The sequence below is a fragment of the Wyeomyia smithii genome, chromosome 2, assembly GCF_029784165.1.
Source record: "Wyeomyia smithii strain HCP4-BCI-WySm-NY-G18 chromosome 2, ASM2978416v1, whole genome shotgun sequence".
NCBI classification, from domain to species: domain Eukaryota; kingdom Metazoa; phylum Arthropoda; class Insecta; order Diptera; family Culicidae; genus Wyeomyia; species Wyeomyia smithii.
Genome location: NC_073695.1, coordinates 94,458,085 through 94,482,477, shown reverse-complemented (window position 1 = coordinate 94,482,477; position 24,393 = coordinate 94,458,085). Strand labels below are relative to the sequence as shown.

The 24,393-nt window shown below is 38.0% G+C and overlaps 1 protein-coding gene across 4 annotated transcripts in view; it reads left to right on the top strand.

The window, feature by feature from the left end:
- Nucleotides 1-24,393, top strand: part of LOC129725266 (troponin C, isoallergen Bla g 6.0101-like) — a 54,568-nt gene that overhangs the window by 16,568 nt on the left and 13,607 nt on the right. The window contains exons 2-6 of one of the 4 annotated variants that reach the window (XR_008728041.1): nt 4,973-5,000; nt 17,513-17,779; nt 17,929-18,060; nt 18,122-18,142; nt 19,027-19,143. Coding sequence is in view for 1 of the 4 variants with exons in the window: in XM_055680861.1 (XP_055536836.1) it covers nt 4,973-5,000; nt 17,513-17,779; nt 17,929-18,060; nt 18,122-18,142 (448 nt within the window). In the remaining 3 variants the exon portion in view is untranslated. Of the gene's footprint in view, nt 1-4,972; nt 5,001-17,512; nt 17,780-17,928; nt 18,061-18,121; nt 18,241-18,692; nt 18,949-19,026; nt 19,147-24,393 lie in introns of those variants that run through there. The other 3 variants (XR_008728043.1, XR_008728042.1, XM_055680861.1) reach the window with 3 other exon arrangements.

Here is a 24,393-nt window from a genome sequence, read left to right as displayed (position 1 = left end):
TGAGTTGTAAAGTAACTGCGAACCAATCATAGGTGGTATACTTTCTAACTATAATGCTAACAGTTCTTAGCAATAAATAGTATTCCGTTCCTCAATAGTAAACTCATGATAACTGTAATACTCAGATGTGGAAAACCCATTTTTACTACCTGTAAGTCGACAGTGCTTCCTACACAGAATGAAGACCCAAAATTTAGCGCTGTAGTGTTACTCTATTGGTCCATCCGCTAAGAAAGGCAGCGAGATATTCGAAATCACCGCCTGCTGCAGCTCTGCTTCCTGCTGGTCGATCCAATTTTCAGTAAATCCGCTACTGCTATCCGCTACCGCTGCTGGCAATACTGATACTGCCCGCAGGCTCTTAAATAGCCCAAATAGCGCCTTCCCAGTTAACTAGGTATAGTATTCGACCGTATTAGGGAAAGCAAGTATTAAGAGACCAAATCGGTGTTTCAACAAAGCTTGACAATCTTGAACAGTACAACAGCTGTGATCAAACTTATTTTTTGTGTTTTTGGGCGGGCTCATAGATGATTTCCCAATCGATTGCTGTGAGAATGAAGAAAACCGACGGAGTTTTAAATATTTGAAAGCAGATAATTTTCGTGACGTTCGCGATGTTTTTGGTTTTTCAACATGTAGGGTAGAGAACGGCTTAAGCAGTAGCGCCTATTTTAATCAGTCGAAGAAAACAGGCCTCAAACTCCTGCATTTTGATCAATATCAACAATTTCAATGATGGAAACGAAAACTTTGATTGTCTAGCTGTCTTACGAATATAAGAAATACCGTTAATCACAAAGTAATCTGTGAACAATTGCAATTGAAACAAATCGACCTATATTGCAGCCATTCAGGAGCCACTTCGGGTGCTGTAAAAAACGCCTGCAAAACAGATGGAAACTGCTTAAAATAGGTGCGGGGTGATTGGAATAGTGCCCCTCGATTGATAACTTTGATTGATGATTGCTAAAGTTTGCTGACTTAGTTTTACAATCTGAAAACAAGTTCTGACAGAGAAAACGATAGAGAACAGATTGATATACTACTGTTTGAGTTTCACCCAACACATTTCGAGTATTTCGTCTGAATACACAGGCGGTTCCTAAAGCTGCTTAGAATATGTTCCCTACCCTACTCCCATATATAGGGTCGTAAAACGAAATTCTTCATCAAAAAACAAAATACTTAAAAAAACTCATAAACATAGCAATTTCTATGGTTTTAAGTGAATTATTTATCTCATTAAGCCGACGTTCGCGGAATATGTACGGTTTAAAAACCAAATTTCCAAGAAATCATTGCAAAAATAAGCAAAACACGCTTACCTGTTCTTATGAAGCCGACCAGCAAACGAAAATGTAGTTAAACGTGACGAAATTTACGTCGAAATTTACGTTAAAAAGCTGTTCTAATTTTGATGTTTCGCACAAGCAATTGCAAGCAAAACCTGTCTTCTGAAATTTTCGCTGGAACACAACTGGGAACTCACATGAGCTTTTTCCACGACAGAAATGTTGAAACTGATAGAAACAAAGCAAAAAAATCACAGGAGGGTTGTGTGCAGAGCCACGACCTCAAGAATGAAGTAGAATACTTTTACAAGAAAACCCGGCTGCTTGCGTGTTAGTCATTTTTTATTTTTGTTCAATTCAATATCGGATAAGATACCGATCACATCTTGGCGTTATCACTGACAGTGCGAATAAAGTATTCCTTGTGATAAAATAAACAGTGAAAAGCTGATTTAACACTCAAAACTAGACGGTTCATGTGTTGTCAAAATGAGACTTTTCATTGAATGCATTTACTAGTGCCCGCTACCGCACAGAGACTGCATTTCACTAAAGTGCCTAACTGCATCAGCCGCTATCGATGCTAAGATCCGCTGCGACTAGTGCGCTATCCATAGCCATGCCACAGTTGTGGCCGCTATACACTGCCATTGGTATCCACAGTCCCGTTGCTGGGATCCACTGCAACTAGTGCGCTATCAATTACTACGCCACAGCTGTGGCCGCTTTCCGCCATCGCTGGTATCCACTGCACTGCTAGTGCTGCTGCTAAGGGAGGACGACTGCTGTTGTCGCTGTCTAGAACTGTTGTGAGCGGCTTTGGCTGAAACAGGCTCTTATATAGGGATGAAAAACCTATCGATAGTAGTAGGAAATCATCGATAACTTTCGATAGCCACTTCAGTCGATATTTCCCATCTTATACAGACAAATAGCAAATTTAAAATGACAAGGTCTATGATTCTGTCGACCGTGCTTGGGAAGCAATCATATTAACGACTAATCAGATCAGTCGAATTTTGCGCTTCAACAAGGATTTGGACTTGATAATTTTTGAATCTTAAATTATGCGAAAAATTATTTTTATTGCTGATAATGAAAGCTTTTCGGATGTTGTGCTCATGACTGAAGGAAAAGATAATTCAGTACGTTCTGAGACACGGAGATGAAACCAAATATATATCTGTTACAAATTTCTTGAAAGTGTAAATTGATTTAAGAGAAAATATTAACTACCCAATTAGGTTTTTATTTCATCCTGAAAAGGACAATTTGTTGTTTAATTCAATGTCTGATAAGATGCCGATCACATCTTTGCGTTATCAATGGCAGTGCAAATAAAGTATTCCTTGGGGGAAAATAAACACTGAAAAGTTTTTCAGAACGTTCTTTTCGTTGGATGCATTTGCTAGTGTGCCTGCTATCGCTCAGAGGCAGCATTTCACTAAAATGCCACACTGCATCAGCTGGCCCTACTTATGTTGATGCTGAGACCAACATCAACCGCTGCGCTATCCTTGTTTCCACAGTAGTGGACGCTTCCGTTGCCATTGGTATCTGCTGCCCTGCATCACCTGGTTCTGCTATCGATGCTGAGACGCGCTCCGCTATCCGTTGCCATACCACAGCTGTGGTCATTATTCGCTGCACTGCTACTGCTGCTATATCCACTGCACTGCTTCTGCTGCTGCTAAGGGAGGACTGCTGTTGTCGCAGTCTAAATTTATAATGAGCGGCTTCGGGTGAAACAGGCTCTTATATAGAGATGAAAAACCTATCGATAGTTATCGGTAGTAATAGGAAATCATCGATAGTAGGAGTAAATCATCGATAACTATCGATAGCCATATCAGTCGATATTTCCCATCCTTACTCTTATACAGACAAATATCAAATTTAAAATGGCAAGGTCTATGCTTCTGTCGACCAGCCTTTGGAAGTAATCATATTAACGACTAATCATATCAGTCGAATGTTGCGCTTCAACAAGGATTGACCATTCTCAATAATATAGTTGCTTATCATGTTTGGACTTAATAATATTAATATAGCTCAGAGACAGCATTTCACTAAAATGCCACACTGCATCAGCTGGACCTGCTTATATAGATGCTGAGACCAACGTCAACCGCTGCGCTATCCCCGTTGCCACAGTAGTGGACGCTTCTGTTGCCATAGGTGTTCGCTGCCCTGCATCACCTGGTCCTGCTATCGATGCTGAGACGCGCTCCGCTATCCGTTGCCATACCACAGCTGTGGTCGTTGTCCTGTATCCACTGCTGTTGCTGAGGGAAGACTGCTGTTGTTGCAGTCTAGAATTATAATGAGCGGCTTCGAGTGAAACAGGCTCTTATATAGGCCAAATAGCACATTTAAAATGGCAAGGTCTATGATTCTGTCGACCGTGCTTGGGGAGCATGCATATAACGACCAATCAGAGGCCGAAGTTTTCGTTTTGACAAGGCTTGACTATTTTCAATAGTACAATAGTTTGAAAAATAAAATTACAATTATCTGCATTTGGGAAGAATCTTAGAAGATTTTCCAATCTATTGCTGCAAGAACGAAGAAAATCCATCGAGTACTAACCGATTCATTAGCATTTGAAATTGGACATATTTTTCACTTTTTTCGGTTTTAGATTTTCATTTCACATCCCCATGTAGCCGAACTTCCTGAGAGAAGTATTCTACTTTAAAAGTGTCAAACGCATACACTTATCTCGTGATCGAACGTGAACAGAGCCTTTTTGGCTAAAAAACGCTAACAAAAACGATTTGGCCTGCAGGGGCACTGTACACTGGTTTCCCTGTCAAAGCAAAATGTCAATGATGATTCTCTACGTTCAATACAATAGTCTACTTCGAATGCTAATGCCACCGGTCTCAGTACAACCCAGAACACCGAATTGAATGATTTATTCTCTTCGTGGATATGATAAAATATTAATTAACTCGCCAGTTACCGTTTCATCAATGAAAATAACTGTAAATGAAGTAAAAGTCATTTTCCGACGGCAGTCATGCCATGTTAATCCACATACGCTTTCAACACACAATATAAATTTCTTTAACTTCCAGAATATCGATATACAACAATTATAATAAGAAAGTTTATTTTAAAATGTTGCGTTTTTGTGAAATAGGTCATTTTGTGTTTGTTTTACAAGTAGAATAGTGTAAAACGGAAGCCTCATTTCCTCTATTTTTTGTCTATTTTGTGCTTAAATGAATGAAAAAACATTAGTTAAAATGTACTTCTAATGTATGTATGTGTATATATACATACCAAGACACGTTGATTATTGGAAACTCATGCCATTCATGTTTCAACCATGGTTCCAAAGCTTGGACACCAGCAACCTCTCACGATTCCTCTAGCATCCTGCAGCTTTTTGGCAGCAACTTGCTGCTGCCTTGAGCGGGCAAAATTCGGACGGCTAACAAGTTGCTCATCCCAATGATAAATAGCTGACAGCTCGAATGCAGCCAAACACGGCGCGTAGTAAACCACCGTCAAACACTAAAGTGTCCATCAACAGTGCAAATGCCGCCCGCTGTGTTTCATTGTTAACGACCTCCTAAATAATGTTTTAATTGCTGTTCCCGCTGCAGTGTACATTTATTTATTCTAACCTCCTGTTTCTTTCTCGTTCTCTCCCTTCCGTCTCTTTGCAGCAAGAACTCAGCAAAGACCAGTTGAAAGGTATATTTACGAGCGCGTTGGACATTCGTTCAAAAACCTGCATACCAGCTTTCGACAACTCTCGGAGAAACAGATGAACATCGGATAGTCCACTTCCGTCCACTCGTGCCATGCGTCTTGCCAATCGGAACCTTCTGGAAGAAGCGCGGTTTGGGTGACAAAAAATCAAAAGTGAAAAAATGTGCTACCCGCTGTTTTCCATACTTTGAAGTGAGAGGGATTCTTCGGAAATGTGAATTATTCCCAGCGAAAATATGGGATAAAAATAAAACACGCGCAGGGAAAAGCGATGGAATAAAATTCCGGACAAGTGGTGAGCCGCGTATAATAAAGTGCCATGAGTTGCGGCTGGTGAAAATTTTCAGTCCAAGCAGATCGACCGACGTTGTTTTGTGATCGAAAGCAAACGGACAGAACATGATTGGTGACCGCATGGAGGCGGGGGAGGCAGTTGTGAAAACCAAACGTAGTGTTTCTCCATGCTGACCACTCGCAGCTGGGAATTTCCGAGTGAAATTTGTGTGATCTGTTTGTGCGTGTGTGTATGATTGGATCTGCTTGTGTGTGACCTTAGAAGGTACGTCGCCATAGGGTTCCGACTGGTTGGCAGACCTGGCAGCAGGATAGGAGGTGGACTCGACAAAAATAGAGTGATTCATCTGGACCATTCATCATGCTGCCTAGCGCCACTATGCTGCTGGATACGTGTTGTAGGCGGTTGAGCGCTGTTTCGATTCACCCCACACCAGAGTTATTGGAAAGCGAATGACATCAATGCGTCGGTTTGGCGTGTAAAATTCGAAAATTTGCACGTGTACGGTAGTGTCACGAAATGGCCTTGCTTATCGCTGGAAATGAAGTGCGCAGGTCGTGCGCAGCATTTAGCTAATTGTTAAATGAGAGAAAATGAACCGACCACAAAATTTATTCGTCCATCGACCTTTGCTGTACATAAACTAATGTATGGATATTATTGCGATGAAAATTTTCTAAACTGGATTAACACTGGGTTGAGAGCTGATTCGGAATCAGTAAAAAGAAACAAGGATGATACGTAATTTATTTTCGGTTTGTTTTTAAAAACCTCATTAGTGCTAAAAGACATTTGGAAAATGGTTGCAAAAAAAATCTTTGGCAGTGGTTACTTCAGTGAAACGTAATATGAAAATTATTTTTGAAAATACTTGAACATTATTTTGTAATGACCGGTTTGTTTTGATTTTATATTTACCGAAACGTGCTTCGTTTCTAATCGAAGAGACTAGAGCAAAAACTTAAGAATATTATTACCTTACGGTCATGTTGACCGTCCACTTGGTGTTGAGTTCTATAACATGTTTTCCAAAATAAGTCTTTTAATTTTTTTAGTCCTCTCACTGGAAGTATGCCGTTCTGAAAACTTGGTTCATTTTTTATTTAAATTTATTTGCTTACTAGCTGAGTCTTAATCCTGCCTGGGGTGCAATATACCCTCTTGTTGTTTTGATGATGTGAGAAATCACTGAAGGCTCAATAGTTGAACTCGAAAATCGATGTTCTTTTCTCCTATTGGTTAAGATTATTTGACCGTATGTGCTATTTTATTTATTTCTTTTAGGTGTGGTTTATGATCTCATGCCTCGTTAAGGGAGCCTATAAAGGGAAGACCCTACTCTAAAAGGTCGAGAAATAATGAATTTTCGTGATTTTTTTTATGTTTAGAGTAAAGAGAATTGTTCAGGTATTTCAGCTATTGATTGAAGTATATTTGTAGATGTATTTTGCATGTCGTGGATGCAACTGTAGTAAATCCTCCCTTATTAAAGACCTCTCTTAGGTTTGCCCTTCTATCATTCATTTAGTAACAACACAACTTCGGCAGTTTTTCTGAAATTTTTTTTTAACCAAACTACTAGGTAGATTGGACTTTCCGCTAATAAATTATGCCAGAAACATGTAATGAAACGTGTTATAAGTCATGGCGGTTGAAAGAAAACGATCAATCAAAGCAGGACGTTTAAATGTTTTGGATTGATTCTCTAGAAATATTTGCACAAAAGTCTAAAAATCACTGCAAATAGCAATTCAGACATTCATAGTAATAGCCATAGCCGAATAGCCAATAGTCATTGATAAAAACCAAGGTGCTTATATTAGTGTGCAACTATAGGGTGTTTCTTTATGTCTAAGCACAATTCCAAATAAATGGTATAAACACAATTTGAGAGCCAACTAAATTCTATTTTCACTTTTAATTTCGCTAAAGTCCTCTATTTCATATATTCTTTGATTCAAAATTCGGATTTCCATGTTGTATGAGTTGCAGTTTTGTGATTGATCCATTTAATGGTGAGAAAAGAATCTTAACTTTTCCATTTTGGAGTATTAAAATCCATTTTGCTTGGCAAGTTGTAACATATTTTAGCGGAAACAACTTTCACTTCAGATCTTCCTGATTTGCCTCCAGGATGCACAAAGTCATTGTTCTGCGATGACACAAGCATTTCCGTGAAAGGAAAAAGTCTTCGTGTCATATGCAGTCGATTGCAGAAAAGTTTAGATATTTTTTCTTCCTACTTGCGAAAGTGGAAAATCTCTCCCAATGCTTTTAAAACTCAAATGATAATTTTTCCGCATAAGCCGAACAATAATCACGTTGTCAAGATGAATGGGGTTATTTTAAGTTGGTCTGACAAGGTTAAGTACTTGGGACTAATTTACGATAAAAAACTTATTTTCAAAGAGCACATTGAGAGTATACAAGCCAAGTGCATCAAATATATGAGATGTTTATATCCTCTCATCAACAGGAATTCTAAACTTTGTTTAAAGAACAAACTTTTGATTCACAAACAAATTTTTAGACCAGGAATGCTTTATGCTGTACCGATCTGGTCAAGTTGCTGTTCAACAAGGAAGAAAACGCTCCAAAGGATTCAGAATAAAATTCTGGAAATGATTTTGAAGCCTTTGGTTTTCCTTGGTTTGGTACCCTCGAATTACATAGACTTACTGGTGTTGAACCATTAAAAGCTATGTCAAATAAAATTATTAACAATTTGCGACAAAAATCTTTGCAATCCTCTATTGCTACGATAAGCTCGCTTTATAGCCAATAAGTTAGCAATTAATTTAGTTGTAAGTTTATTTCCCCTTTTCTGACAAGTAAGTTTAAATCCCTACGAACGATAAGTCCTAATTGCGAAAGCAAACAAATCCTAACAATTAAAATTAGAATTTTTCTAACAATGTTGAGAAGTCACCATTTGTGATTGGACACACATACTCATAACTTACTAATATTTATCATAAATACTTAAGCTACTAACAAATCCCGCCCTTAAAAAAAAGGAAACAACTTCGTTGAAGTCATTATACTTCTATCTACCTCTTGTGTAGTTTTTCATAGCTTACCCCTGAAAATTTATTGTTTTCAATTTAACTTTTTATAGTGATTTTCTACAATAGCAATCGCTTGAAAAATCGAAGATAGGTATATATCACTCGACTCAGCTCGAAGAGGTGAGCATTTTCTGTATGTGTGTGTGTGTGTCTATGTGTATGGGGGGTGCTACCTATAAACCGTTGACTTTTGAATATTATAAATATTGAACATGTGGTTCAAAAGTTATTGAAGGAAACGTGTTCTTGAGACTTTTTAATCTCACCCATATTTCCCATAGATGACTGGACCGATTTTCATACAATCAGTGTCAAATGGAAGGTCTAATTGCCCCATAAAACCCTATTGATTTGTTTTGCAATCGGACTCTTACTTTGCCTGTTATCAGTCAAAGAGGCTTATATAATTTGAATAGAACACTGAAGCATGTTGAACAAGAGTAAAGAGTAGGCGCATAAAGCTCCCGCAGAGAGACTTTCTCGATCGCAACTGATAAAATGTAGATAGCGCACATTCATTGTTCAATGATAAGGGCACTATGATGAAAATTCAAGCTGGGAAAACTTTTCTGACTGTTTCCTTAATAACCTGTTCTATAGCGTTTACGTAGGGCTCTGCGCTATACTCACTGTGTTATGCTAACTGAGTTTTTTTACTATCACGGTGCAGGTCTATGATAAATTTAGCCTAAACACAGTAAATTTGCTCAACAGCACGCAGCTTTGGCTCGCCTACTCATGTGCGTAGTTATATTCCACACTCCCTACGCGCAAAGGCATCGCTCAATAAGGTTGTGTTATTTTTCTTGCTCATCACAATGCCTACTAATAAACTGATGTGATGCAATTTATGTGTTGATAAATGCACAAAGATGAGTAAGTGGACAAGACTGCCTGTTATGTTTAAAAATGTGAAATCTAGCTATGAAAAGAAACATATTCAGAAGAATACTTAAACTCATTCACAATTCTCAGAGATGACTGGACAGAATTCCACAAAATTAGTGTCAATTGAAAGGTTTAGTTGCTTCATAACACCCTATTGAATTTCATTGTAATTGGACTGTAATTTTGTCTGTAATGTATCAAAATATGAAAATCACGAAACTTTATCGTCTTACAAACTACATAACCGATTTAAACAATATCGGTATAAAATTAACGGGTATCAATGCTAAAGGTAAATTAAGATTTTTATAATGATAAGGCATGTGGTTCAAAAGTTGTGAAAAGACACATGTACCGATGACTTTTCAAATTCATTCGTTTTTCTAAAGATGACTGGATTATTTTAAACAATCTTAGTGTCGAATGAAAGGTTTAATTTCCATTTCAATAAATTATAATCGAAATTTTATTGCTCGTAATTAAAGTCTTTTAAATTAGAAGCATTTTTTTTATTTCGATATTTCTTTAGCACTAATATAACTTCAAATTTCACAGTTTATACTTCAATTATTACTTCAAATACAACATCAATATTCTATGACCCAAAAAGTGAATATTACTAACGTTACTTTACTTTTTTGGCTAACCGTTCACCGGTCTAGGGCCGAACGAATTAGAGATGTCCAGCTTCTTCTGCCTTGGGCAGCCGTTCTCCAGTCTCCCCGTACACCAGCAGATCGTGCATCTTCTTCCACCGCGCACATCCACCGCGTGCGAGGCCTACTACGGAGTCAACGGCCTCTTCCTGGTTCTCTACTGAAGATAGTTTTGGCGGCTCTCTCGTCAGGAATCCAGGCTACATGTCTAGCCCACTGAATGATTCATGGGTCTGAGCCACACTCCACCTTCCTATTTACCGCCAAGTATCGATCGCAGAACTTTACGCTCAAAAACTCCGAGCACTCGTCGATCAGCTTTCTTCAGCGTCCATGCTTCATGTCCGTAAAGGGCCACCGGGAGTATCAGCGTCCTATACAGCGCGAGTTTTGTGCGAGATTCCCAACTACGGGACCTTAGCTGGTTTAGCAGTCCGTAGTAAGCCCTGTTCGCAGCTGCAACTCGTCGTTTCACTTCACGGCTCATATCGTTGTCACATGTCACAAGCGTACCAACCCGATCAGAAAGAAAAAACAAAAATGTAACAGAAGTTGTTAGTTTGTTACGGGAAAAACCTTACAGGCTGTGTTTTCAATTTGGTCCCTTTAGGTGTTAAAATAACAGAAATTACACGCAAAAGTTCAAGCTTTAATCATCCAATGTGTCCTTTCAATTCGCACAGAATTTGCTCTGACTTCGCACAACCAATGCGTGATACGCATAACGCAAAAGTTGTACAAGGAATACATTGACAGAGATCAGAATCAGAATATGTATCATATACACAAAAATCGTAAAGTCTCGGTAAACTTCGGCTTCGGGCGAACGATCAGTTTCGAGGCGTTCAAAAAACCGTTCTATACCTTCGCGAGCCGGTGCGTGTCAACGGCTCGTGTATCCCTAAAAATTGTCAGCAACCGAAACAGCCAATGGCGAGCCTTGTTGCCGCGGAAGTTATTGACGCTGGTGCCAGTAACGCAGAACCGAATGCATGTGAATGAAATCAGAGTCATAATTAAATGGAAAATGTTTTGGACTAATCTCATGTTTTTTGTTTATTGTTAATGATTGAATGATGTTTTCAAATGACCTGATTCATGAAAGTGAATCGATCAGACAATAATTTCTTCAATGGAGTCAGTACCCAACTTATCAGTATTGATTGCTGGTTGCACTGTTTTAACGATGCCAACTTTCTGAACATCGGCTGATGATTTATAAGTGTAGTGGTTCGGAGCTGCGCAATACATTCAAAATACGCTAGAGCATCAAATGCGTTATGCCCAACGCACATGCGTTGTACTGGTTCCAATTTTAATCAGTAAATGCGCTAATTTCGCTCATAAATGATCTGGTTACGCACACTCCAACTTTTGCGTGTATAACAGGAAGGATTCTACTAGTATCAAACACATATCAAAATTTGTTACTAATATATCAGCTTTCTAACAAAATAAGATAGTATATAGAACAATATAACAACAAACATTGTTAGAAACAACAGGTTTTGATAAAAACGAAAAATTGGTTAGACTTGTTTCAGAACTACTTCATGTCACGTTTTGTTATCATAGCTCATTCAGATTCAATTTTGTTATCAAAATTATATGGAAAAATACAGAAGTGTATCAAAATATGTTATTTGTATCTCACGTTGATAGAATTTTGTAATTTTTTAGTTATGCTCCTCTGATCGGGAAGATAAACGAGTTCGTCAACCACTTCAAATCGTTCCCCATCTATCTCCACCTCAGCACCAACACCACGGGGAGTCCCACGCTCTCTGCCAGCTACCATGTACTTCGTTTTGGCAGAGTTAATGCCAAGTCCCAATCTCGCTGCTTCTCTCTTAAAAGGTACGAAGGCCTCCTCCACGGCCTCACGGTTGATACCGATGATATCGATGTCGTCCGCAAAGCCAAATGCATGTGAGATTTCGTGATGATCGTACCGTTTCTTTCGACGTTTGCTCTTCGTACTGCACCCTCAAGAGCGATGTTAAACAGTAGGTTGGAGAACGCATCCTCCTGCTTTAGTCCATCCAACGTTACGAACGCGGCTGATGTCTCGCCAGCTATCCGCACGCACGATTTTGATCCCTCCAGTATCATACGACTCAGCTTTATGAGTTTCGTAGGGAAACCGTGTTCCAGCATGATCTGCCACAGCTCGTTTCTTTTCACTGAGTCGTATGCCGCCCTGAAGTCCACAAACAGATGGTGACTCGGTAAGTTGTACTCCCGAAACTTATCGAGGTTTTGTCGCAGGGTGAAGATTTGATTCGTCGTGGAACGCCCTTGTCGAAAACCAGCCTGGTATTCGCCAACAAAGGATTCCGTTAACGGTCTCAATCTAAAGAACAGGATACGGGAGAGCACTTTATATGCGGAGATGAGCAACGTTATCCCTCGATAGTTGCCAGATGGCCCTTCTTATAGATAGGGCATATGAGGCCTTCCAACCAGTCGTTCGGCATTTGTTCGTCCACCCAGATCCTTAGTATTATCTGGTGGATCGCATAGTACAGCCGCTCACTTCCCGCTTTTAGAAGTTCGGCCGGGATACCGTCCTTCCCAGCGGCCTTGCCGTTTTTCAGCTCACTAATCGCCTTTTTCACCTCCTCCTGTGTTGATGTCCCCACAGCTTGTTCGTCACTCATAATCGTCATTCTGTTCCTGCTCTGCTCATCCGGCTCCTCACCGTTCAATAGCGCCTGAAAATGCTCCTTCCACCTGGCTGCAACCGTCGGTTTATCAGTAAGCAGGTTGCCGTCCTTGTCATTACACATGACCGGCACAGGAAGATTCCTGCTTCTGACTCTGTTGACAGTTCTTTAAATTCTCCGCACGTCGTTTTTAGCATAGGGTTCTATTTTCGGCAGCTCTTGCCAGCCTGTATCTCTCTCTGTTCGCATGCGGCTCCTGGCACGGTTCTTCTCATCTGTCGCTCTCTGGCACTCGGCATCGAACCAGCCGTTAGGCTGTCTTCCACGCGTCGTACCTACCACCTCTCTCGCAGTCGTTTCGATGGCGCTGTGAATACTGCTCCACAGCCCATTTATGTCTTCCACTCCTTCCTTCTGCTGTTCTGCGATCCGTTGATTCAGCTCTCTGGCGTATTCTGCTGCCACGCCATCAGCTTTCAACCGCTAAATGTTGAAACGCGTCGTCCTCTCTGTGCGAGATTTCAGCACGTTCGACAACCGTGCGCGGATCTTACAAACGACGAGATAATGGTCAGAGTCAATGTCTGGTCCCCGAAAAGACCTAACATCAGTAACATTCGAAAAGTGCCGACCGTCAATCAGTACGTGATCGATCTGGGAGCAGGCTTCTCAATTTGGATGCCTCCAGGTGTGTTTCCGAATATTCAAACGTGGAAAATAGAAGCTACATATGGCCATTCCTCTGGCCGCGGCAAAGTTTATCAGCCTCAGGCCGTTTTCATTGGTTGACGAGTGGAGGCTATGCCTTCCAATGACCGGACGGAAGAATTCCTCCCTCCCAACCTGTGCGTTCGCGTCTCCGATGACGACTTTTACGTCGTGTTTTGGGCTCTCGTCATAGATTCGCTCAAGCTTGTCATAGAACTCATCTTTGACTTCATCGGATTTGTCGTTTGTCGGTGCGTAGGTGTTGATTAAACTGTAGTTGAAGAATTTGCCCTTAATCCTCAACACGCATATACGGTCATCTACGGGCCTCCACCGTATGACTCTTGTTTTCTGATTTCCCAGCACTACGAAACCGACGCCCCGTTCCGCTGCTTTGCCACCACTGTAGTAGATGTGGTACTTGAAAGAAGTGCGGGAAACATTCTTGAATTTGGCAATTCAAGAATGTTTCCCAGAAACCATAAGTCGCAAAGTCGGATTTCAAAATGAAATCCCGGAGATGATCCCCGGCCTCTAAGCATTATCCCGGTTCCTGAAAAACCCACATTGAGTAATGAAACTTCATCAGGGAATGATTTTTTTACTATAAAAAGTTTAATCTAAAATGATATAGAGTCGAGTTCGACCTGTATATGAGTACAGTGACGTTTCGATTATAGCAGGAACAAAAAAATCGCATATCTTTAAAACATATTTATTTCATGTTACTTCCAAAATGTTCGGTATAGTTATGCTTTTGGCTACCAGAAATTCACTATTAAAAGTAAAAAATGAATCCAGCAGAAATTATCAAGGTGTTTTTTTTCTATTAATTGGAGGTTTCATGTAAATTTATTCAAACATATAATAAGTTCGAAAGAGAAAGGCTAAGTCGCACCGCTAGGTGGATTAATTTTAAGTTTTTAATGTTCTACAATACTGTTCGCTTTAACGAGGCAAACAATTTCTTCGGAGGATGTTTATTTTTATCTCACATATTCCTTTAGTTACTGGAGATTTCTACTCAAATCATGCACTAATTATTACTTATTACTTTTTACTAGAAAATATTGATTTTGAAGCCGCAGTGTATTCAGAAAAGTTGTTTTAATAATTGTTTTTCATTTTCAAGAATTGGAATTTTATGATTATAATACCTAGAAGTAAGAAACGAATTTTAATTTTCTAAAATAATAAAAATCCACTTGGCTGAGTAAAATTGCAGTACATTTTATAAGAAACAATTTTGTCGCAGACACTATACTTCTATCTGCCAATTTCAATGAACTTATGTCAAGTTTTCTTTAGAATGCCCCTCAAAATCATTTTTGCCTGTCTCCTAAAAGGTTTAGCAATCACTTGCAAAGCCGAAGATTTTAAAGTACTCCCCGAATGGCATATATCACTCGACTCAGTTCGACGAGCTGTGTGTGTGTGTGTGTGTATGTGTATGTATGTGTGTGTATGTGTGTGTATGGGCAGTTTTTTATACTCACTCACTTTTCTCAGAGATGGCTGGATCGATTTTCATGAAATTAATTGCAAATTACAGGTCTAACTGCCCCGTAAGACCATGTAAAATTTCATTGTAATCGGATTCTCAGTTTAGAGGTTATGTATCAATATGTAAAAATTACGAAATATCATTATCTCAGAAACTACACAACCGATTTGAACAGAATTGGTTTTAAATGAACGGGCTACCTGAAAAACCCTTAGCTTTTGAGTCTTATACAGATTGAACATGTGGTTCAAAAGTTATGGAAAGAATCGTGTTCTGGAGACTGTTTAATCCCACTCATGTTTCTCAGAGATGGCTGGACCGATTGTATAAAATCAATGTAAAATGGAAGGTCTAGTGGCCCCATAAGAGCCTATCGAAACTAGTAACATGTGCAACATATGCGGCGGTGTGTGATTTTTTTTTTGACTGGAGATGGAAAGGGAGCTTTTTTTGACAAAGAAAATTTTGCATGTGATTGCAACGACCATTATTAGATAGTCGTATACTCATAACATGTGCAAAATATATGAAAGTATGTGTTGTTACTTGACTGGGGAAGAACTTTATTGCCCTTTAAGTAACAGATTTGTTACCTAAAGGCCAGTTTTGCGCTATTGCTTTTAAAGTAATAAGGAAAAGTTTTGCGTTATTATAACAAACATTTTCAAGAGTTTTTTTTTGTTTGTCCTCGGATTTATATGGTTGGATTTGTTCGCTTTACTTTTAAAGTATTATATTCGACGGAATCCGTTAGAGCTCCAATTGATAGTTAGCTATATTAGATATTGTCTATTTTCGATCATCGATGTTCATCAATGAAAGATAATTACAGTCGGATGCCTCTAATATCTATTTTCGCCTCAAGTCGGTTCAACTTTTTGAAAGTTGTTCCAGAAGAATGATTGTCTTGAATTTGCTTGTATGACAATTAAAGTCGACAAATATGAGAAAAAAAATAATGTCGACAAAATAATAGTTACCGTGCTGGATCGAAATACGTACACCTAAGCACATGATAATCTTCGACGGTCAATATAAAATCAAGAAATCACATATTGCTTTAGACTGACATGTTCACTTATAGGTCAACTTATATTTTATCATTTTTTTTAAGCAGAATGATTAAAATCACTCCGGAACTCGAAAAAATCATGTTTAAATAGAACATGTTTTGAATCGAAATCCGTACACAGTTTTTTGTCTGAATCAAAACCAGTACACTTTTGAATCGATATCTGCACACACGCGATATAGACTGGATCAAAGTCCATACAGCAATGAATCAAAATCCGTATAGATATAGCAGTACAAAAATGAACATCTTTTATTTATAATTTATCTTTAAATTTACGAATAAATATATTTTGAGGATCAATTGGTTTTTAAACACGATTTTCTAATTTTTATATCAGCTGAAATAGTGCAATTTTCGTAGCGTTTCGTTGCGGCACCGCTTATCGTAGTAACCGGAACACCGCGACCTCTCGAAGCTTCCCGGTACGACTTTCCCTTGCGCACCTCAGTCACAGATCCTTCGACATTGTTTGCCGTATATTTATACTTGTTTTCTTCCATTATATGCTGAAAACAAGAAGAAAGTTCAAGAATATATGCATGATACACACGCTGTACGGATTCTCTAACGAAACAACGAAATGACTACTGAAACCGTTACACGATTGATTTTTTATTTTTAATATTTTTATTTCATGGCCTACTGACGCATAGTTTAATTTACATGTAACACATGTAACTATCATTTGAATTTTTATTTTTATAATGCTTAAAACTAAAGAAAACCATCAAGGTGTACGGATTTCGATACTGTACGGGTTTCGATCCAGCACGGTACAGAGAAGAATTTTACATTGATATACTTTCATAATTTTTAATAGTTACTGGAGATTAGGTAAATCCTGCCGGAAACTATGGTTAAATAACAGTTTTTATCTATCCAAACTTAAATTTTCCTGAACTCAAGATTGTGTGGCAAGCTTTCTGTGATTGTGGTTAACAAAACATACTTATGGTGGCCTTTATAATGCATGCATCACATAACGTTGTTTTTAGATACAAGTATACCATAAAGCTAATAAGATCAAATTTTCGATCAAATCTTATTCAAAGAAAAATTTTGAAGGCTATTCAAACAGAATACATTGTCGATTTATTTTTTGTACCAAATCATTACAAACCAGTTAGTATACAAACTATTGAAACCCTGAAAAATAGTTCAAAATCATCAAAAGCAGTTCAATGCTGAAAGTTTGATGAAATAAAACTAAATTTTTGGATAGAAATAATCTCTAAATTGTAAACAATTAAAACCTTGTGCAAGATATTATAAAAAAAAATTCCCCTAGTTGTTTTTTGCCATTCAAACGAATATTTGGTAGATGCGTAACATGATCAAAATAATCGAGGTAAATCAAAATCCTAAAACTAGTTTATTTTGGTAGTCGATAAAAAACATCTGACAGTTGGCCCAGACACATTATTATGGGTTTTGTCCATACGTTCTATCATTGGCATCGTTCTATATTTGGAAGAAAAAAGACACATGTGTTCCAAAACAAAACGGAAGCCCGAAGCAGCGCTCAACCGAAAGAACACGGCAGCAGACTAGTGCGTGCGACAGGTTGCAAATTTGTATTTCGCAATCTAAATTAAATCAGAAGTCTTTCCATTATGTCCTTTCGCCATGAACAGTACTAAAAGACGCCTTCGATGCATTCGACAAGGACAAAACGGGCAGCATTCCAACGGACGTAGTCGGCACCATCCTGGAACTGTTGGGGCATACGCTGACGGAGGAAGAGCTGGAGGATGTGATCGACGAGTACGACGAGGATGAGTCCGGCCAACTGGAATTTAACGAGTTTGTACAGCTAGCGTCGAACTACGTGGAACCTGAGGAAGACTACGATGCACTGCGGAAGGAGCTTAGGGAGGTCTTCATGATGTACGATAAGGAAGGTGAGCTGCTTGATAAGATTTGAAAGATTTAACTAGAGTGTATTGCCTACAATCTATTCATTCAGATGATTTATGATAAAATTTAAACAATGTTAAGATAATTCGATTTAAAAATCAATCATGACTAACATTAACCTTTTTCTCCACAGCTAAGGGTTTTATTCCAGTAGATGCATTCAAACAAATCCTTAGAGAGTTAGACGGAGCGGTACCAGAGGAAGAACTAGATGATATTGTAGATGAGATTGATGCGGACGGATCGGGAACGGTAGACTTCGAAGGTATGGTCTCGAATATCCAGCACCAATCGGAATAATAACTCAATTTCGTTTCTCCTTTCAGAATTCATGGAAGTCATGACAGGTGAATAAGAGGCTCCGTTGTCTTTCATTTCGCTTTAGCCGGGCTTTTGCACCAGCCAACGCAAAGATTTCTAGGCTATTTGGAAATCAAAAAATGTGGTAAATAGTAAACTCGAACAGTCCTACAAACACGCCCTCTAGAGTAAAATCCAATCATCATATTCAGATGCTTGTGACTGTTTTACCTTTACCACATGTGCGTTGGTAATACATTTGCCTTTTGTGTCATCAGCCATCAACAACATCTAAAACCGTACCTTTCATTGGTGAAATTCAATCATCTACCGACTCCTTGACCAGCTTTCAGTTCAATTACAATATCCTACATAACATTTTCCCCCGAAAAGTTTTGTTGGCTTCCAATAAGCTTCTGTGGAGGTATTGTTTTTGCGGTGCTTTCCTAAGTTTCCTGATGTTGTGATGTGCCGTGTCGCTTTTCTACCCTTAAGAGAAATAATCTCCTTGAATGGATTGGATTTTCTCAACCTCTTGCAAGCACTGCTTAAACTTGTCAGCCTAAATCAACTGCAATTTTCCTTTCTGATTCCTAGGTTTCAAATACATTATCATCGACTTCAGCCGGGTGCTTTTTTGAATCCCAATGGTTTTTAGGTTGCATAGTACGAATCGCATAGTCAACAGTTACATTAAGAGAACAGGTTTATTCGTTTATATGAGGGTCAACATTTAAGAATTACTGACCACCTTCTACTATGTTGCTACAACTATAAAAATAATCATCACATGAGATCACAAATTAGAATTAAATATCGCAATAAAGATAAGTTATTCATGGATTTCACTTCACTTCTTCACCCTCTTTTTTCTTCTCTGTGTTTTTGCTTTACTTATTTATCACTTATTATATTATTCCAAAATACGCAGGAGATGACTCTTAGGTTTTCTGCTTGCTATTAATCCGGACAAAATCTACGCCAGTACTGCTTATTTTGAGTCTATCGCTTTCAGGTGTGCGTGCAGGATCTATCACTTTGCTTCAAGGTATTTGTTAAACAATGATTTCAATAAAAACAATTAATAAAAAAGTTGTGTTTTACGTGTTTTGCACTTTGTTTAATACATTTCTGCTTTGATCCTGGGTGTCTTGAATTTCTTTTCGTCCATCATGAATTTCATTCTCAGCTAAGTAAAGGAGACTTAAATAACTATTTATGCTAACGCCGAAGCTACAGGTAAATCTTTAAGTATTCACAACTAACCAAAGTCCTGATTGGGGTCCAATGGGTTGAATGTCGACGAACTGAGCATTTTTTATACGCGCGAATATAATTTCGCAAGTTAAAAACATCAAGTTGGTAGGTTTTTAGGTGACCGTATAGCATAAGATAAGATTCGTATAGTATATGTGGTAGAAACAGAACGAAAAGGTTCCATGAGCTATTTGTTTTACATAACAACGTTACTTGACGTTACGTTCGTTAGTATACAAGCATCCCAAGTAACAAAACTGGTTTTATCTAAGTTTTATGGCGCTGTTTTGTCTGTATTAAGTGCGATAAAACCGAAATTGCTACTAGCGATTAGACTAGTAATGTTCAATAATACGATCGTCGATAAGAAAAAACGATAAGATAAATTTGAAGCTCAACAACTAGATGTTTGTTTCAGAATGCCGATTTATTGTGTGGTTGGCTCTTTCGTTAAAATTGTACTATGCCTACTATATTGACATATCTATTGTACTTTCACAAAAAATAGAATGCAGAGTATTTTCAATAAAAATAAGAAGCAACACCCGCAACTGACATACATCTCAAACACTGGTAAAAACTGTTTTGATGAATGGCACCCGATACACTCTAACCTAAGGATAGGAAAATGTTCGAAATTGATATATAAAAATCCAATTAAATTTTATCCGATACATCCGATACGAGTTCACCACTGAATGAAAATTGATCGGTTCAAGAGTGAGCCGACACATAAACAAACATACCTAACCTGAAATCTTCGTACATAGTTGTTTATTTTTTCTGTCATTATATGCTTTATGCAAATGAAGAGCCCTGTTGATGTTGGTTGCAATAAATTAATTATTTCCACATTGTGTAAAACATATGATGTCATACGCACACATAATTGGATGTTTCATAACAAGTTTGTTTGCAAATTCCCGATTACGCAAATAATTTTACAAAATAAATATTTAAAATCTTGCTTCGATTCAACGCACATTTCAAAAACGAGAATGTGCGTGAAATCGAGGTATACCCGTCTGCTGAACGGAAATGATATTGGTAAAAATCCAGTCGGCGTAATAATTTATTTTTCTCTTTCCTTGCACATGTATCCTTTATGTGAGAAGAGTTACCACAAAACAAACATTTTCGATCCATGTTTCATAGAAATTGCGTAGAGGTTGGAAACTATTCATTTAACGTAATTTTGATCTCATAAAGCATATGAGTGAGACCTTACTAAACAACCTTTCAACAGCCTGGCGTTCTTAGTGTCGCAGGTAAAAAGTTTATACATATATTGTGTCGCGGAGGCGAACTTTCTTGCAAATCTTGAAATCTAAAGCATGTCTTCAAAATTGTCGTACTGCCTAATCTCACTCTCTTTTAGTTACTTAACTAAGAGCGGCAATCGGTAGATGTCGATTACCGCTCTTAACCTCAGCGTTAGACTTTTTCTAAGCCTATATTGTTTATAACATCACAGAAATCTGTATAGCCTGTTCTTTTAATTCACATACTATTGTCGAGCTGGACAGCCGTTTCTCGAATGACAATCAGTATGCTAACGATTGCCATTCGATTCAACTGCAAACGACTGTTTCCAGCTTTTGGCAGCTTTCTGTACAGAGTGATTGAGAGAACTGAGCGATAATGTTTACATAGCTACGTCTCGGGAAGAACAGACGTACGACGGAATGAGCTATGCAATAAAATCGTTCTCTTACATATATTTGAATCTTATAATAGAGCAAACCTGAAATACATCGCAGTTCTTATGTAGTTCGCAATCAAATTAATCAGACAATTAGTTTGTAGATTATCAAGGTTAATTATTGTCATGCTCATCTTTTGAGCTGCAAGCAAAACCCGCTTCAAAGGACGATCATCTCCCATTTTTTGAGGCAGAAATTCGAAATCACGAAATTTAATTTCTGAAAGCCATTTCTGAGAAACATGAGTGAGATTAAATAGTCTCCAGAACACGTTTCTTTCCATAACTTTTGAACCACATGTCCAATATTTATAAAATTCAAAAGTTAAGGGTATTTCAGGTAGCCCGTTCATTTAAAACCATTTTTTTAAAATCGGTTGTGTAGTTTCTGAGATAATGAACGTGATAATCGTGATTTTCACATTTTGTTAAATAACATACAAACTAAAAACCCGATTACAATAAAATTTGACAGGGTTATATGGGGTAACTAGACCTTTCATTTGAGAATAATTTTATTAAAATCGGTTCAGCTGTCTCTAAGAAGAATCGGTTCAGCTGTCTCTAAGAAGTGAGTCGAGTGAGAATAAAAATCTGCACATACATACATACACACACATATACACACACACACATATACACACAAACACACAAACACACATACACACAAACAAACACACACACACACAAACACACACACACACACAAAAACACACACAGACACACACATACACACACATACGGAAAATGCTCAGCTCGTCGAACTGAGTCAAGTGATATATGCCATTCGGCCCTTTGGAGCACTTTGATACCTTCGGTTTTGCCAGTGATTGCTATACCTTTCTAGGAGAAAGGCAAAAAAGATTATCACAACGATATTGATATTTATTTTGCAATTTTTTCCTCAGAGTCAGTCTTGAGTCTCAATAATCTCAACGGCGTATAACATGTCCCATGTCCATGAAACCATATCCCCCTGGAATGATGGTCGACGAAAAAACTTTAAAGCATATTCAAAAACAGCAGAATTGTTGCTTAATTTTCGAAGTAGTAACTGGATCTTGCTTAATGCACACCAGTACTCATTTTAAAAGTATCAATTTATTCAATAAAGTGATCAAAGTCACCCCTGTTTACGGTACCAAATAAAATATGGGTCATACAACAATAATTATAACCAATGGATGCAGTTGTGTTTTTTTCTCTACAGAAGAGTACTAAGATATGAACAACTAATTTTTACTACTTAAATTGAAAATATGTGGTCGTCCTAAAAAGTTGTCCTGCTGCAGCTCTGCTTTGCTTGGTCGATCAAGTTCACAGTAAATTAACCTCTTGCAACTGTGATCGGATATATCGCTGCTGCTGCCGCTAATGTTTCGACCCACTGCTTCTTAGAACCGTCCTAGTGGCCATCCACTAGCAAACTAATCGGTTTGATTAAAAGCAGGCTCTTATATAACCTCGGTTTACTAGGTTTAATATTCTATCAACCGAGATAGGGTAAGCAAGCATTGAACGACCAATCAGATCAATCAAAATCTGACAAAGCTTGAGGATTTTAATTGTACAAAATTTTCATAATTAAGGTTCGACAATTTTCAAGGCTTGATTATGCGTGTTAGTATCGTATCAAAGCAGATAACAGAAGACGCCGTACTCAGTTACGTAATATTTTAATACGCTGTTTTCGGGTATTGCACAGTGCCGAAGAAAAAATCAATTTGTTAGTTGTTTTGATGTCGGATTCGACCAGGGCCGGATTTAGACGCTGGGGGGCCCGGGGTAAATTTGTTTGTGAGGCCGAACAAAAAAAGGTCGACCCAGGACTAAGCGGGACCTTTGAATCGAGAGGAAGAGAGTGGAAAATTTTCGTGACGCCTCGACGTTTTTGTTTTTCTTTGACGTGGGACTACGTCTTTGTTTACTATACTGGGATGCATTCTGTAAAACTGGAAATGAAACTGGCAAATGTTGCGTCAGATTTCAAAAGTTGATAACAACATAACCACATGATGGATAACAATAACCAATATGTTGTTGGATAGATAAAATGTATAACAATATTGTAATATGCTAGTTATCACTCTTATTTCATTGCTAATCGGTAAAATGGATAAAAAGTTTCAATAACAAATTTACGCGAATAATCAACCAATTACATGCGAGCATTCCTAGCACAGGTGACGTGAATGGACACCATCCGTTCCCTGTGATATTCTCTGTATCAAAATCGAAATAAAAACTGACAGAGTCTCCCCGTCCCAATAGGTCAATTTGTTTTTGCTTCCATGAGCTTAGACTAATATGATGTCTCGAAGGTAAAAGTTTTCTAAAAAGTTTGAAACAATCCCCATTCTTGAACAATTTCTAAACCTGCTTTCAGAACCTAATAAAAACTGATGTCTTGAAAGAAAACATGCCGGTAAAAGCAACAGTACCAGTGGAGTAGAGAACCGCTGGTCTTTCGTCGTCTATGTTTGCAACGGTACTCTTCTATTCGTACATTTCAGCGGTACACTTCTAATCGTACTGCAGCGGTACTATTCGTATTGCAGTGGTACACTTTTGTTCGTACATTTCTATTCGTGTGCAATCGAGGAAAAACTGCAATGCTGCTGCTGATGGTGATTGAAAGTTTATCTCATAAATATGATTACCATAAATTACTCAACAAAAATTGTAAATTTTCGCAACTGATATTTATTTAATTTTACCTTCGATATTCACTAAATAATCGTGACCGGATAGTATCGAAATAGTAAATTCATAAATGTATACATTTATAGAAGAGTAAGAGCCTGCGAATGCTTGTGAATTTTTTGTTTATTTACTAAGATTCATTCAGAATCTCTTTTTACATTTCAAAATTGTTAGATGTTATATATTATTATTTTAAGCTTTACCACAATAAACGTGACAGCTAGTCTTCGTAATACATCGAATGTAGTTGTAGGCAAATGAAAAAAGTTGTCAAGCAAAAAAACAGAAATGTAATTGTGGATTGCTACGATTTTTTGCTGGAATTTGTTAATAATTTTGTTTAAAATATCTTTTTATGTATGCCAATTAATGAACCTTTGTAAGGGCTTCCAAATTATTTTGAAAGTAAGATCCATATTATATATTTGATTTAATCTGAATGCTTGGTGCTTCTTCAACAAGCACGATATGCTTGAGCCTTGTCAAGTACATGTTGTTTGCACAAAAATATACTACAGGCATAATATCGTCAGATATAAACGATACTCTTTCGAGTGTTGATGAACATATTTCAAAAATTGATTTCCGGGGGAGACTGAAACTGAAAATACGTACAGTCGCTGAGCAAACACATTG